This window comes from Anabrus simplex, chromosome 11, assembly GCF_040414725.1.
Source record: "Anabrus simplex isolate iqAnaSimp1 chromosome 11, ASM4041472v1, whole genome shotgun sequence".
In the NCBI taxonomy this organism is placed as follows: domain Eukaryota; kingdom Metazoa; phylum Arthropoda; class Insecta; order Orthoptera; family Tettigoniidae; genus Anabrus; species Anabrus simplex.
In genome coordinates, this window is record NC_090275.1 from 84866045 (window position 1) to 84883289 (window position 17245).

The 17245-nt window shown below is 36.6% G+C and overlaps 1 protein-coding gene across 1 annotated transcript in view; it reads right to left on the bottom strand.

The window, feature by feature from the left end:
- Positions 1–17245, bottom strand: part of mbt (serine/threonine-protein kinase PAK mbt) — a 100072-nt gene that overhangs the window by 34727 nt on the left and 48100 nt on the right. The window contains exon 6 of the mRNA XM_068229640.1: positions 6235–6411. Coding sequence (XP_068085741.1) covers positions 6235–6411 — 177 coding nt within the window. The remainder of the gene's footprint in view (positions 1–6234; positions 6412–17245) is intronic.

Consider the following 17245-nt stretch of genomic DNA (forward strand, 5'->3'; position numbering starts at 1 on the left):
TGTGTTGATGGTGTCATGGATGTCTCTTATGTGCGTTCGTGGGTGCAACAGTTCAAAGAAGACAGAACATTGTGTGACAACAAACCAAGACCATCTCAGCTTCGCACAAGCTGGTCTGACAACATGATCGAGCAAGTGGACAAAGTTGTTTTTGAGGATAGCCGAATGAATGTGGAACAGATCGAGTCCAAAGTTGGCATTTCCATGAAATGCATTGCGTGAAAAACAGCCAGAAATGAATGCACGTGCTCTTATCACCAGGACAATGCACCAGCGCACCGCGCGAACATGACACAGCAATTTTTTTGTGAAAACAACTTTTAATTGATTTTTCATGCTCCCTATTCACATAACTGGCTCTTAGCGACTTTTAGCTGTTTCCAACGATGAAAGACACTTTCTGTGGCCGCACATTCACTAGCCATGCCACTATTGTATCAGCGATTTTCCAGTGATCAAAATGGACCCCCAAAAAAAGTGTTCACAGCAGCCATTGAATCATGGCATTGATGTTGTGAAAAATATGTATGGCTGCAGCGACACTACATCAAGAAGTGACAGAAGTTTCGTAGTTTTCGTGTGATTAGTTGGTGAGGAAAAAAATCGGACGTTATAACTTCAACGCACCTCGTACAACGGTCCACTTTGTGAATGCCATACCTCATATCCCTTCTTTACATTATTTTACAACAAAATAAAAGGAATATAAATTTATATGCCAACAGAGAAGGTGAGCCGAGGCACGGATAGAGTTGTAAGTGCAAGTTATTTCACAGCATGAGTCTTATATTTCATTTCAACATACAGCAGAACCTCGATAATTCAAAATGCCATCTAAGTCGAAGAATCACTCGTTCCTGGAAACACGAGGTACGGTTTTGCATGTTATTTAAATTGTTTAATTTGAAATACAGATAATTCGTAATTCGAAGAACAATGCCAGTCCTAGTATCGAAATTGTCTTTCATTTTGTTAAAAATAATACAGTAGAACCTCAATAACAAAATCAGTTAATTCAAAATCCCGCCTAATTCGAAGAAGCTCTCGTTCCTGGAAACATGAGATACAGTTTTGCATGTTATTTAAATTGTTTAATTCGAAATACGGATAATTCGTAATTCGAAGTACAATGTCGGCCCCATTACCGAAATTCAGACTTTTAATTCGAAACAATAGTATGTTACAGAGTAATTTCAACTCAAAATTTATCCGCTTCATAATAGAACACGTGTTCCAGAACGTGGAGGGGTAGCTTTCTGCACTTACACTCACCTTGGTGCGTCTACATTGCGCTTCATGATTGCTAAGTTGAATGAAATCGGAATTCTTTTGTATTCAACCTTTTAAGGAACGCCGTAATATCACGCAACAAGCAGTGTGCGGAAAAACAGAATCTTCGAACACTGGTGATGCCGACATTTGACGAAAAAAGCATATGGCTCATATAATAAATTCGTAGGCACCGAGCATTGCTTTCTTTTAATGCGAGTCCAAACGGTCTTATGGTTTTAAAGGAGAAAATGCCAGCCCGGGAATCGTACAAGGGTGGGGGATGGGGGTCATTGTAGTGCGTTGCAATGCACATGGAAGCGAGAAACTTTATCCCCTCGTCATAGGAAAGTTCGATAATCCACAATGTTTCAAAGGCGTCGGGCACTTTCCATGCAAGTACAAAGCATCTAAAAATGCAAACAGTACAGAAATTTAAAAAAAATGCATTTGCACAGGGAAACCAGCATAATTTATCCTCGTCTTTGAATTGTGTAATTTTTTCTTTCATTGCACGAGGTTATGTTTTCAGTGATTTATCCAAGTGCATTATTTGAACACTGTAAATGCACCTTGTTGGACACATTTTGGAAATAGTTTCCTTCATGGCATTTGAAAGATTTAAAGTGTGAATCGAGGTGATTGCATGTATTAATGGGTCTTAGAATACTTTGTGACAAGGCAAGTGTTTACATTTCTGAAGTACGAGAGAAGTGCCATGGCGGGAAATCGTACAAGGATAGAGTCATAGCAAAGTTCGATTTTAAGGTTATCGGGTATTTTCTGTGTAAATACAAGGCATCTAAAATGCATACAGTATAGTAATCAATAAATAAAGCACTTGCACATGGGAGCCAGCATAGATTTCTCCTTGTCTCTGAAACATGCTTTTTTTTCTTTCTTTCGTTGCGTGAGGTTAAGTTTGCCAGTGAGATATCCAAGTGCATTATTTGAACACTGTAAATGCACCTTCTTGGATACATTTTGGAAATAGTTCTTTTTTCACAGCATTGGAAAGGTATAAACTGTGAATCAAGGTTAACTGCATGCAGTACCTGGCCTTAGAATATTTTATAACACGGCGAGGGTTGGTACTTCTGAATTGCGAATTGACAGTTAATTTGAAATCACGTAATTCGAAGTCTGATTTTTTAGTCTCGACTTCAAATTTATGAGGTTTTACTGTATTTCACGGAGTAATTTAAATTTAAAAATTCTCTGTGTCACGACAGAACGAGTCTTCCAGAACTTGCAGGGGTATCTTTCCAAACTTTGACTTTGGTATGCCTACAGCATGCTTCAGAGTTGCTAAGTTCTAGTGAAATCATAGTTCTTTTGTATTCTTGTAGTTACTCATTTTACTTTAAGTTTTAGAGTGCAGTTATAAACTTTGAAGTTGTTATATTTTATTTATACTGTGTTTCAGTTTAGGACACAGGAGTTTCTATTTTGTGTTGCAAGATGGCTAAACGCCAGTATTCTCCAAGACAGTGAGTGAGAAGATGAAAATTATAAGGGAGGTTGACAAAGGCCAAAAAGAAAAACTAAAATAGCTAAAGACTTTGGAATTCCTGCGTCCACACTTTCAACATTTTAAAAAAATTGTGAGAGCATAGAAGCTCAAGAAATGCAGGGTGTAAATATACCAAGCGAATACGCATTCGAGGAACTAAACACACTGATTTGGAAGTGGAATTGATAGAGTGGTTTCGCCATGTTCGAGCGAACAATATCCATGTTGATAGTGAGATTATTAAGGGAAGACGAATGAACTGGTGCTAAAGATGGCCTGGAGTTTCAGTGTTCAAATGGGTGGCTTCAGCATTTTAAGCAAAGGCACAATATCACATGGCAGGCAGTGTGCGGAGAAGCAGAATCAGTGAACACTAGAGATGCAGACAGTTGGCGAGAAAGCGTAATCATAATCAATTTGTATGCACCGAACAATATCTTCAATGCTGTTGAGACTGCACTGTTTTTTAATGCCGAGCCTAAATGGACATGGTTTTGAAAGAGAGAAGTGCCATGGCGGAAAATCTTACAAGGATAGGGTCACAGTCCTTCTGTGTTGCAATGCGGACGGAAGCGAGAGACTTCCTCCCCTCGTCATAGGCAAATTCGAGAACCCACAATGTTTTAAGGGCATCAGGCACTTTCCAAGAAAATATAAGGCATTTAAAAATTCCTGGATGACAGGCAATATTTTTGAGGAATAGCTGGTGTGCCTTGAGCGCAAAATGCCATGCCAGGACAGAAAAATACTTCTGTTGTTGGATCAATGTGCTGCGCATAAACATAATTTAATTTTAAAACACGTGTGTCTTCTTTTTCTGCCGGCCAACATTATGAGCAACTTGCAGCCCCTAGATCAAGGTATAATTTCATCTCTGAAACGTACCTACAGAAAGCAACTGGTGCGTTACTTTCTCTGTGCAGCCACTAGAAATAATTCCAGCAGGAGAAATACGCAAGTGGAACGTGCTGGATGCAATGCGGAGTGTGACAGTTGCCTGGTACGCAATTCCATCATTCGACAATCAAGAACTGCTTTGTCAAGTGTGGTTTTGGTTCGTTAAATGTAGTAGAAGAAGGAGAAGACGACAATGAAGATGAATTGAAGGAGTTACGGCAAAAGTCCGATGTTGGTATAACTTTAGCCGAATACATCGCCACAGACCATGCAGAGACTAGTTCAGAAGAGCGGGATCCCGCCATGATGACCAGCTGTGATCACGTGATGCCAGAGGGAGCTGCAGCTACAGCTGGTGTTGAACACGACGAAGATATGTCGAAAAATGATGTATTTGCCGCTCTAGCAATGTTGGATTCTGTGATAAGTGCAAGTGATGCTGACGATGCTACAATTAAGGCTATGGTCCATATAGAGCAGTTCGTTGCTAGTGTTTATAAAAAAAAAGAAGATGAAGCAACTTCTCATACATTCTTTCTAATGTGTGACCAAAAAAAAAAAACCCATACTGGACCATAAAACATTTGTGAACTTTTCAGGTACTCTACAAGGTTATTTATTATTCTTGATATATGTGTTAAATATATGTCTGGGTTTTTAAAGTTTGTTTTGTTGGTGTCATTGTTTCCAACTGGACAGTCTTGTTGGCTCCCCTGTGCAATTGCTTTATACTGTACTTGTATTGTGTCGTGCGTATATAGTGGATTACTCTTTGTCTTTGAATCGTGTTTCATTTTTCCCAGGTGTGAGGTTACGTTTGACAGTGTATGGCATTATCCAAGAGCATTATTAGACTAAATGCACCTTGTCGGATACATTTCGGAAATATCATTTTTTCCACGGCATGTAAAAGGTTTAAGTGTGAATCAAGGTGACTGCATGCATTAAAGGATCTTAGAATATTTTGTGATGCAACAAGGGTTGGCATTTCTGAATTTCGTGTTGGCAGCTGTTACTTCAAAATCACGTGATTCGAAGTCCGATTTTAGTATCCCAACGACTTTGAATTAACAAGGTTTTACTGTAATAGTAGCAGTCATCTTATGCATGAGTTAAAGCTGAAGTATCTGTGGTGCAAAGCAAACAAAAGGGAACTAAAACAATACTTTTAGGGATTAACAGGAAATATTCAGTGCACCAAGGTAATAAAAAATACCTGTTGGTCCCGAACCATCATATGGTTCAATCTCCCTGCAGGCTGGAAGGAACAGCATGAGAGTATTATATCATGATCTCAATATTACCACTTACGCTATAAATAATGTTTCAAAAGAATGTATTTTTTAATTTTTTTTTTTTTTTTACAGAACATCATTCATAGTTTCAAATTTACTTTAATACTCAGTACACATACTGTATTAATGACTAGTAGTTTTAATAATTGTTAAAAATTACCAACCCAAAAAAAAAAAAAATCTCATCTACGTGAACAAATTCATGGTGGAAAGAGTATTCGTTTACCCACTTAACACAATTTTTTTGTCTGTGGGAAAGGGCTACAGAAAGCTATAAAAAGGCTACAATCACAATATCAATAGTCGCATAAAACTACAAGCTTACTGACTTTGCTTATGAAGACTTAGATTATCGAGCATGCAGCATAAAGAATTAAGTTCTTAATAATATCTGAAGGCCTTAATTTACCAAATTTCAACAATTACAACAACCAAGTTGCTTTTACCAGAGTGTGAGAGATATACTGCGGATCTCACTTAGTTTACAAAAGGAGTATATTTATTATCCCACCTATTCAATACAATTAGTATTGTTTCAATACGGAACAAAAATGAGAGTGATGGTTTGTAATATACTGCGGAACCAAGAAGTTCCAATGAAATGTAAAGAAGTTCTGCATTCAACCTATTATGTACTGATATCAACATATGCAGCAGGTACACAGAAATCAACAAAACATGATGAGAGTAGAGTTCAAGCAGCTGAGATTAAATTCCATAGAGGTACTGCAGTTTCATCAGTACAGAACAGGACAGGAACAAGTGAAATAATACGCACACATGATGCGATGAGAGAAGAGTGTGTTCCAAAGAAAGCATTTGCAGAGAAACTGACAGGGAGGAGACCACAGGGAAAGCTTTGAATGAGGTAGATAACTACTGGAAGCAGGAAAATAGTTGTGGAGTGACAGGCAAGATAGAGGAATTTGATTCATAAACCAACCCAAGACAGAACTAGAAGTGGGAACTGAAGGAAAAGAAAATTATGATACCAAAAAACCATAGTTTTCCTTCCAATCCCACAAATGATAATCATAATTCAATGTTACATTATATTCATAAATTTCATCTCTACGACAAAATAGTATTTGTAGATGTTATTCTTTCATCCTTGAGAAATATCCTGTTAAAGTTAGCTAACTGGTAAACTTTTCATCTTCTCCCAAACTTCTCTAATAATCAAAATCACAAATATTTCACTCTTAATTTGTGTAACGTTACACATACAAATAAAAGCCTAGAACTAGTTAAACTCCTTACCTGTTCATGCGTAAGCCTCTGTTGCTCATGGTGCTGTTTGCTTGCTGCTGACTGGCTCGCTGCAGCAGTCACAGAGGCTGGTGGAGGTGTAGGTTTAACATTCTGGTTCTGGTCAGGCGCTGGATGAGGGGGCGGTCGCGACACTGGTACATGGTCGCTGGTTATACTAGGTGATTGCTAAACACAATCAGAATAGAGATGAAGTTTACTTTACAAAAAAATAATTGCAGGATCAATGTACTACACCAGAAGTCTGACAAGGAAAGGACACTGTCGTTGCCATAGGGAGTACAATGAATAGATATGAAGGAAAATATTACAAGCAAATTTGTGTCATCATGGAAGCAGTAAGACAGCAGGAATAATCTACATGATGAATTGAGACAAGTATCAAATTAAATTTCAAGCTATATTCCACAACTAGCAAGATACCCGTGCTTCGCTACGGAATTATACTGAAATTTATAATTGAATGCTTATTGTTTTAGATATATAATCCGCCGAAATTCGCGATCTGACTCGTTTTCTATTATTTTACAGCACGTTTCCTCCCATTTTTCAATATTCCTTTCCAGCAATCGATTTCGTACTTCCCGGGCTAGGCTCAGGTATTCCTCCTGGTCAGTTGGGTCCGTAAATCTTTGCCATCTTTTCCTTTAATCATTTTTAATATGGATAAAATCCTTCAGGAGATCCGGCGTGGTGTCATATTGGGTGATTTGGCGGCACTGAACCCGCGGCCGGACTGCATTCTTAGTCATTACCCGTCCAGGAGCCGTTGCCAGCGCGGTCCGCACATTTGACGACGGTCCGGAACATTATTATTATTATTATTATTATTATTATTATTATGTGTTGCTGGAATGGCTGATGACAGGGAAAACCGGAGTATCCGGAGAAAAACCTGTCCCGCCTCCGTTTTGTCCAGCACGAATGTCACATGGAGTGACCGGGATTTGAACCACGGAACCCAGCTTTGAGAGGCCGGCGCGGTGCCGCCTGAGCAACGGAGGATCCTTGTAAGTACATTAATAACAGTAAAATCAATTGGTCTCACCTCCTTCTACACCCCACCGCCGTTAAGTTTATTTACCGCCAACCCCCCCCCCCCCCCCCCCACAAAAAGAAATGAAAAGAAGGCTTGTTTCTTTATGTTTAAGTGAGATTCCAAACACCAATGTTCACGTCTATTACCTTCAGTTTTGAGATATAAGTATCCCCATAAAAGTAATTTACTTTTTTCACTTCATTTCACACTACTCCCCCCCCCCCCCCAAGTGAACTTTCCCGAAAAAAATACTTGTTTCTTTAATAGTAAAGGATCTTCTAAATACCAATTATCACGACTCTAACTTCTTCAGTTTTTGATTTATGTGTCCTCATGAAAGGAATTCAACTCCTTTACACTCCCGCCCTCCAAGATGGTTTCCCGCCCAAAACGCGTTTTTTTGTTTTTTGTTTTTAAAGGAGATCCAAATACGAATATTCACATCTGTAATAACTTTAGTTTTTATTAGATGTGTGTATTCTCATACAATTAAGCCAATTAATTTTTCTATTCTTTCACCGCCCCCCCCCCCCCCTCCTGGTTCATTGGATTTTAAGAGAATACGTGTTTCTTTACTTTTAAAGCAGATCGAAAATATCAAATTTCACGTCTGTAACATCTTCATTTTTGATATATCAGTAGCCTAATTAAAAGAATTCAACACCATTTTCAGGCACTTTTACCCTCCGCCCAAGTGAAATTTCCGAAAACTAAAAATACACGTTTCTTTATGTTTAATAGAGATAAAAAAATACCATTTTTCACTTCTGTAACATGTTAGGTTTTTTTAGATATACTGTAAAAATTCTCATTTTAAAATTTCACCCCTTTTGAGTTCCCCATAAGTGGAGTTTCCAAAAACAAATCACCTATGTTTCTTTACATTTACAGGAGATTCCAAACACCCACTTTTACGTCTGTAACATTTTACGTTTCCAAGATATTCTGTAGATATAGTCTTTCAAACATTCACCCCAATTTGTCACTCCTGTTTAACCGCCATTAATTGGATTTTCCGAAAACAAAATGTACGTGTTTCTTTATTTTTAAAGGAGATTCTAAATACCAATTTTCACACCTATAACCTTTAAAAGTTTTGAGATATAGATACACTCATTTTAATATATTACCCCCTTTTCACCCCCTCCCTTAATTGGATTTTCCAGAAACAAAAAAATACGTGTTTCTTTATTTTTAAAGGAGATCCCAAACACCGATTTTCAGGTCTGTAATATCTTCAGTTTCTGAGATATAAGTAGCCTCATTAAAGGCATTCAACCCTTTTTCCACCCCTTTTCACTCCTCCTATTGCGATTTTCCGAAAACAAAAAAATACGTGTTTCTTTATTTTTAATGAAGATTCTAAATACCAGTTTTTACATCTGCAAACTTTAAAAGTTTGGAGATAGAGATTCACTCATTTTAAAAATTCACCCCCTTTTCACCCTCCCATTAATTGAATTTTCAAAAAACAAAAAAATACGTGTTTCTTTATTTTTAAAAGAGATCAAAAGTACCAATTTTCAGGTCTGTAATATCTTCAGTTTCTGAGATATAAGTACCGGTATCCTGATTGAAGGCATTCAACCCATTTTTCCCCATTTTCACCCTTTTTCACCCCTCCTATTGGGGTTTTCAGAAAACAAAAAAATACGTGTATCCTTATTTTAAAAGAAGATTTTAAATACCAATTTTTACATCTGTAAACTTTTAAAGTTTTGAGATATAGATACACTCGTTTTAAAATTTCACCCCCCCCTTTTCACCCCCTTAGCGACGGAATATCAAAAAATCCTCTCTTAGCGAGCACCTACATCTTAATATGAATATATCCCCAAAATTTCATTTCTTTATGTCCAGTAGTTTTGGCTCGGCGATGATGAATCAGTCAGTCAGTCAGGACAAGTTATTTTATATATATAGATTAAGATGAAAACACTGAGAGATAGTTACAGAAAGTAAGAAAAAGGGTAATCAAACAATGTAAAAAAACAAACATTTTTCACAGTGAGCATTCTGTTCAAACATATGCCCACTTTTGTAGAATGTGTACTAAATCAGATTTTGGAATCATAGTGCCAAGTACACGAATTATACCAATGACTGTAAAAGTAGAAAATAACTTCAGAGTGAAAAGTGCAATGGAGAGAAAAAAAAAAATATTAAAAACCCTTCAGGCTTAATTAGGCCAGTACATTTTCTTGGAATGATGTTTTTAATGGACTGAACACCACCTGAAATGACTGAATTGAAGGGTTAGGAAAGCCACTGGTCACTGATTCAGGGAACTGACCCATGGTTCTCCTACCAGGAAGTACATAAAATATACCAACATTTTATACATCTTTATGAATGACGCAATGTAACAATGTACTGTTGCAGAAATAGAGCCTGTGCTCCCTTTGTTCCTAGCCGCTTCAAACTCCTACCAAACTGCATTTCTTTATCAAATCAGGATTGATTTACATAACTTATTTCTGAAGAGATTAAAAAATGTTCTAGAATATCAGTCTAGTTGTTTTCCCCTTAAACAATAATTACCACCATCACTTGAATCATATTCATCACATACACGCAGCCCCATGCCAGCGAAATTAACTAATGCTAGTTAAAATTCCCGACCCTGCCGGGACCTCTGTGACACACAATAGTGAATACATCCCTCCCACATAGGATTAGCATCAGGAAGGGCATCCTGCTATAAAACAAAGCCAAATCCACAAGTGCAACACAGCTCGAACACCCGGATGTCACAATTAAGTATTTATTTATTTTCCACCTAGTCGATACAGTGATTGCTTAAGGCAATTTTAAAGGTCAAAAGTGGTACATGTTTCGTATATTATCAACATCTTCAGCCACATAACACTGTTTAGATGAAAAATATATAAAATTGACAAAGTAATGCTTTAGAAGAAGTGTCCTTAAAATTAACATAAGATTGACAAGATTAAAACAAACAAATAACTCAAGAGAAAATATATAAATTATTTCTACAATAGAAAGCAGTCGTCAAGGAAACACTTGTACAATATTCCATAGAGAAATTGTCCTAATAAATATTCTTTTCTTAATAATTCATGAAAAAAGATCAATTTATAAATTAAAAATTATACAATTTATAAGTAATTATCGAAATGAAGAAATCCTGATATCACAGTGCGGCTCTTATTATTAATGTAGATGAAAATATAACTAATTCCTAGTTGTCAAATCTTAATAAGCCTGCTTTCCTTTGGAACAGTAACTTCTGTCATTCTTTCACAGTTTTGCGCCGGGTGTAATACTGATGATGCGTTCTTCCTTGCTCTTGCACCTGAGGAGGTGGAGGAGCGGGGGATATAGGTGTGTCAAGAACTTCCTTGCTGTCACCTATAGCTTCAACTGAGGAGGAATAAGTTGTAGGGCTATCTGTAGGTGGAGAAATTCCAATTCTTTTTTCTTGATCCTTCTCAAGCATTTTCAAATATACTAGAATTTGATAATATAATGGATTCTTATATTCTACAGCCTCATTAAGGTTATCATTTTTCTTTACAAGTTGGTCTAGATGAATGTACAGGTCTTCATATGTGTTCATTAAGCTGCCCTTTTTTAACTTTTTTATGATGGTCAGGTCTTGTTCTATGTTGGTAAATTTATGACCTGTGGCAGTCATGTGTGATCCCATTGCTGAGAATCTTCTATGTTTTTCAGCATTCACATGTTCCAAATATCTAACTTTGAAATTGCGGCCAGATTGTCCTATGTATGTATTCTTACATTCAAAGCATGTGAGTTTATATATACTGGAATCAAAAAATTTATCTTTTTCCGAGAGATTTATTGTATCATGGTTGAAAATACTATGTTTCATGTTGTTATTGGTGGAAAATGCAATTTTGAAATTTTTTCTCTTAAATAAATTTGTTATTACATGAATGTTTGGATTATTATATGTGAACTTGATATATTTTTCAGGAAAGCAGGCTTATTAAGATTTGACAACTAGGAATTAGTTATATTTTCATCTACATTAATAATAAGAGCCGCACTGTGATATCAGGATTTCTTCATTTCGATAATTACTTATAAATTGTATAATTTTTAATTTATAAATTGATCTTTTTTCATGAATTATTAAGAAAAGAATATTTATTAGGACAATTTCTCTATGGAATATTGTACAAGTGTTTCCTTGACGACTGCTTTCTATTGTAGAAATAATTTATATATTTTCTCTTGAGTTATTTGTTTGTTTTAATCTTGTCAATCTTATGTTAATTTTAAGGACACTTCCTCTAAAGCATTACTTTGTCAATTTTATATATTTTTCATCTAAACAGTGTTATGTGGCTGAAGATGTTGATAATATACGAAACATGTACCACTTTTGACCTTTAAAATTGCCTTAAGCAATCACTGTATCGACTAGGTGGAAAATAAATAAATACTTAATTGTGAATCTATTGAAGTGCGATACGGACCATGAAACTGATTTTATGTCACCCGGATGTCATCATAGACCTGGATTTAGGACCTGTGTACTGCTGATCACGCATTTATTCTTCATCGCATCACTGCCTAACTTGTATGCATTCTCCAAACATCTTTCCAGAAAACTGATGGGCATCTTTTATGGTGGTGATAAAATAGATGCTTACTCATCCGATGACATTCAACTTACAGTGTTATCGTCCTGATATGAAAGAATGAATGAATGAATAAATGAATGAATCAGTAACCTCTATACTCCATTTTATGCTGTTGCCAAGGTAGCATATTCCCTGTCAGTTGTGTACTTAGTCTTTTCTTAAATGATGTCACAGAAGATGGAAATTTATCAAACATCTATCTTAGTAAATAATTCCAATCCCTAATTCCTCTTCCTAAAAACAATTCTTTTCCCCAAATTTGTCTTCTTGAATTTCAACTTTATCTTCATATTATGATTTCCTACTTTTAAAAACTCGGTTCAAGCTTATTCGTCTACTAATGCCATTCCACGCTATCACTCTGCTAACAGCCTGGAATGTACTGCTCAGCCGATCAGCTTGTCACCTTGCTTCCTAGTCTTTCCAGCCCAAAGTTTGCAACATTTTTGTAACACTACTCTTTTGTTGGAAATCACCAAGAACAAATCGTGCTGCTTCCCATTGGATCTTTTCCGGTCTTCTTCTTCTTCCACCTTACTGCTCCTTTCTACCTCTTGGTGCCAGGTCTTCAAAACCATCTTCAGTATTCTTTTCTGTCATGTGCCAGTTGCCTTACTTCATTTGGGTCTTTTACGTGGTACTTTGCAATTTCACTGACCATCTGATCTCAATCCATTCATGGACATCACTTTCTCCTGGTTCCCTCATTTCTAACCTCAAACGCTTGCTAAGATTTCCTTTCAACATCTATAGGACCAGGTGACCAAACCATTTGAGTGACCTCTTATCAATGTCATCCACTACAGATTTTACCCCACACTCTTCCTTTACAGCTCTGTTCCGTATTCTCTTTCTCTTTAGTCTTGCTGACAACTTGACATAGGTATTTCATTCCAGAGCTTGTTACTTTGCTGTCGTGCTTGTTTCCTCTAGTCCAAGTCTCAGATCCATACAATAAGGAGGGGCAGAAACACAGACTTATAGATATGGAACATTGTCTCCAGTGACACCTCTTTCTTGCTGACTAAACTCTGATGCAGCATTGGCTTTCTGAACTCTTACTGATTTCATGTTCAACCTTAGCATCTCCATAAATTACTGTGCCCAGGTAGTTACAAGAACTCCAGTTGTTGTTCATCTTCCTTGTTTCCAACCTTCATTACAATAGAAGTTCGTTATAGCAAGAATTCACAACGGCGAAAAATTTACTTGCTATAACGGATTGTCCTTATGTCAGAATTTTTGTAAAAGTCCGGAAAAAACCCATACACATTAAAATCTGTATGAAACGGCAATCAGTTTGTTCAAAACTTGCGTTTTCGCAGATGATATCCACACTACGGCTTACTCGTTTGTTATTTTTCTAAATCCGATACTACGTAAAAGTGAATGTTTAATTTCATTCTGAAAAAAATTATAGTATCACTCCAGAGACCTCTGCGGCAAACATTTCAGTTTTCTCCTTCAAACAGTGTCACCTAACCTAACTGTATATGTATCATGAAAACGTATTTCAAGCGCACCTAGAGAAATGATAACCTCCAACAAATTTACATGGGAACAGCCTTTCCAAAATTTAACTAGACGCGAGAAAATATAAATTATCCTCTGAATCAGTGATGTACTCTGCCAGGTGTTGAGGTGTATCCCATTCTTACTTAATTTCAGTATATAACATAAAAAATTAAGCTATCATTTACTTCAGCCTTTGTTTCAAACGAGTTAACAACTGGTATCGGCCGTGTTATTTACGCATTTATTACGAAAACGGGTTATCCTCTTTCATTTGGCATTTTCTTTTAGAGAACAGCTGTTGACGGGCATTACTAATCGACTCTGACATCGCCTTCGAATATCGAGGAGAGAACTTGCAAGTGTATATAGCGAGAAAACTATACCGCACCACAGATGACCGATCGGATTTTGTGGCAAAAGTTTCAGTTTTCCTATTCAAACAGCGTCATCTAACCTAACTAATGTATTATGAAAACATATTCCAAGTGCCAGCAGAGAAATTATAACTATCTCGCTATAAATTTACATTGGAATAGGGAATAGCCTCTCCGAAATTTAAAACGATGTGAGAAAATATAAACTAACTTCTAAAATCAGTGATGCGCTCTGCCATATCTTGAGGTGTATTGCATTTTTACTTAATTTCAGTGTAGAGTATTAAAATTAAGAGATCGTTGACTTGGCCTTTATTTCTAACGCGTTAAAAACGGGTTCAATTTCTATAAAACACTTTCCGCCTTGTCAATACTTTACATTTTTATTATTATTATCTACTGTACATGTTTCAAGAGCTACTACTCTCTTCTTCAGCGGTGTTAAAACATTAAACTAAATCCTTGGACTTGATACATTTGTACAAATACAGTCAACAGAACAAATTATACATAAATCTTGAAATTGTTAAAAAATTTCTTTGTGTCTCAACTGTTTACTTACTTACTTACTTACTATGTCATTTAGTAAAAACTTTAAAAACAGAATAATTTCAAATCATAAAATGAATAAAACCTATTAAATTAGTCACTATATACTAAAATTTAAAATCTGCTCTGCTCTTGAAACTTGAGTCCTTATTTACACCTAAAAAAGAAATAAAATGTTTCTTTGTATCTAAATTTGCACTTACTATGCCATGGGGGAGTGCGAAATTGGAAATCCAGAACAGAGTGACAAAAGGTTCCACGTTCTTCTATCAGGTACGAAATCTAGTGTGGGACAAAGCAGTTTCCGTAAAAGCCAAACAAACAATGTCATATCTTACCTCCTGCCAATCATGACATATGGGTTGGAGACCTGTGTGTTATTGAAAAGAGACATTAGCGAACTGCAAGCATGTGAAATGAAATTTTTACGATCTGCTATGCAAAAAACAAGAAGAAACAGAATTAGAAATGAGTGCATTAGAAATGACAAGCAAGTGACCTGTACGATGGAAGAAAGACTATGATTGCACGATTGAAATGGTTTGGGCATGTGCAAAGGATGGAAGAGACTAGAACCCGCAGACAATACTTGGAAATGGCAGTACCTGGAAGGAGGAGCTGTTGTATGTCCCAGAAGATGGTGGCTGGACCAAATAAATGCAGACCTTATCGAGAAAGGGACAACACTGCAGGATGTGAAAGGAGAGGAACTCTATAATGACAGGAAACGATGGAGGCATATTGTCTACAAAAATCTTACCTAGCCCACTGGAAGGATACCTAGATGATGATGCCATTTAGTAAACTTTTTAAAATAGAATAATTTTCAATTCATAAAATAAATAAAACCTATTAAGTTAATCACTATATGTTAAATTTAAAATATTTTTTGCTCTGTTCTTGAAATTTCTCCTTTCTTTAAGTCCTTATTAACACATAAAAAAGAAAACATATTTACATTTCTAATCTGTAATTCAATTATCTTATTTATTCCAATAATTGTCAATTAACTTACTGCTATAGTTCTGAGACCTGAATGTAAAGAATTGAGAAGGCAGAAAAGTGTTTTATAGAAACTGAATATGTCAATACGGACAAGATTGAACCATCAGGGTTAAAATAATCAATTAAAATGGCTATCGACCAGGTTCTTTATATATTTGTTACGAAAGCATGTTCTCTTCTTTCATTTCTAATTTTCTTTATGGAACAGCAGCTGACGGGTGTTACTAATCGACTTCAACATCGTCTTCGAATGTCGAGGAGAGAGCTCGCAAGCACGAATAGCGAGAAAATGATACCGAAGGTCGCATTTTGTGGCAAACACTTGAATTTTCTTATTCAAACAGTGTCACCTAACACAATGAAACCCCATATGTACCATGAAAACATATATCAAGCGTAAGTAGAAGAGTGATAACCTTCTCGCTATAAATTTAGATGGGAACAGCCTTACCAAAATGTAACCAGACACAAGAAGATATAATCTAACCTCAGAAATCAGTGATGCGCTCTGCCATATCTTGAGGTGTAACACATTCTTACTTAATTCCAGTGTATAGTATTAAAATTATGCAATAGTTTACTTAGCCTTTATTTCTAACAAATCAGCAACTGCTATCGACCATGTTATTTACGTATTTGTTAAAAAAACATATTCTCCTCTTTCATTTCTAATTTTCTTTACGGAACAGCAGTTGACGCGTATTACAAATGGACTCAGACATCGCCTTCGAATGTCGATGGGAGAGCTCGCAAGTGCACATAGCAAGAAAACTATACTGGTACCGAAGGTCGCATTTTGTGGCAAATGCTTCAGGTTTCTGATTCAAACAGCGTCACCTAACCTAACTTAACTGCGTATGTAGACCTATCATGAATATATATCAAGCACCAGTAGAAAAATGATAACCTTCTCACTACAAATGTACATGATAATAGCCTTTCCGAAATTTAACCAGACACAAGACAATATTAAAACTAACCTCTGAAATTAATGATGCCCTCTGCCATATCTTGAGGAATAGCCCATTCTTACTGAATTGCAGTATATAGCTTTAAAATTAAGCGATCATTCACTTCAGCTTTTATTTTTAAGATTTAACAACTGCTATAGGACACGTTATTTACGCAACACATCTTCTCCTCCTTCATTCCCATTTTTCTTTACAGAACAGCAGTCGACGGGTATTACTAATCGATTCCAACATTGCCTTCGAATGTCGACGAGAGAGCTCGCTAGTGGACACGGCGAGGAAACGATACTGAGGATGATCGATTGCATGCAATATAATCGCTGCGTGCATAAATGTCTGCAACGGAAAAAATCGTGCATGCTTAATCGCTCATAATAACGGATGCGTCAGTGATGTGGCTCTTGCTGCAACCAAAGGATAATACACCGTTTAATACACGAATTGCGAAGGGAGAGACAAAAACTGCTGTTAAAACAGGGTTCTCGTTATATGCCGTACTCGTTATAGCAGACTTCTAATGTACTTTGCTCTTAGAGGTCCTTGTTTTTAGATGTACTCACCATTATGAATAAGGGAAGAATCTGAGATTGAGACATTATTGTTAGAACGGGTCAACATATTCAGATTGAGGTGGTTCAGGCACCTAATGAGGATGGAGCAATAAGGACAGCTTATGTTAGTTTGGACAGGTATGTGGCAGGAAAACGGCTGGTAAGAAGACCAAGAACTCACTGGATGGACTTAGTTCAGATGGACCTTACAGATCCGGGAAGGACACTGGAGGATGTCATTAACAAGCGAATGTATCGACTAAAGTGATCCTATGTGGTCATAAAAGAAGAAGAGAGAAAAATGATGGTTTGAGTAGGAGCAAGGTAAAGGAAGAACTGGAAACCAAAGGGATCATAAAACAGA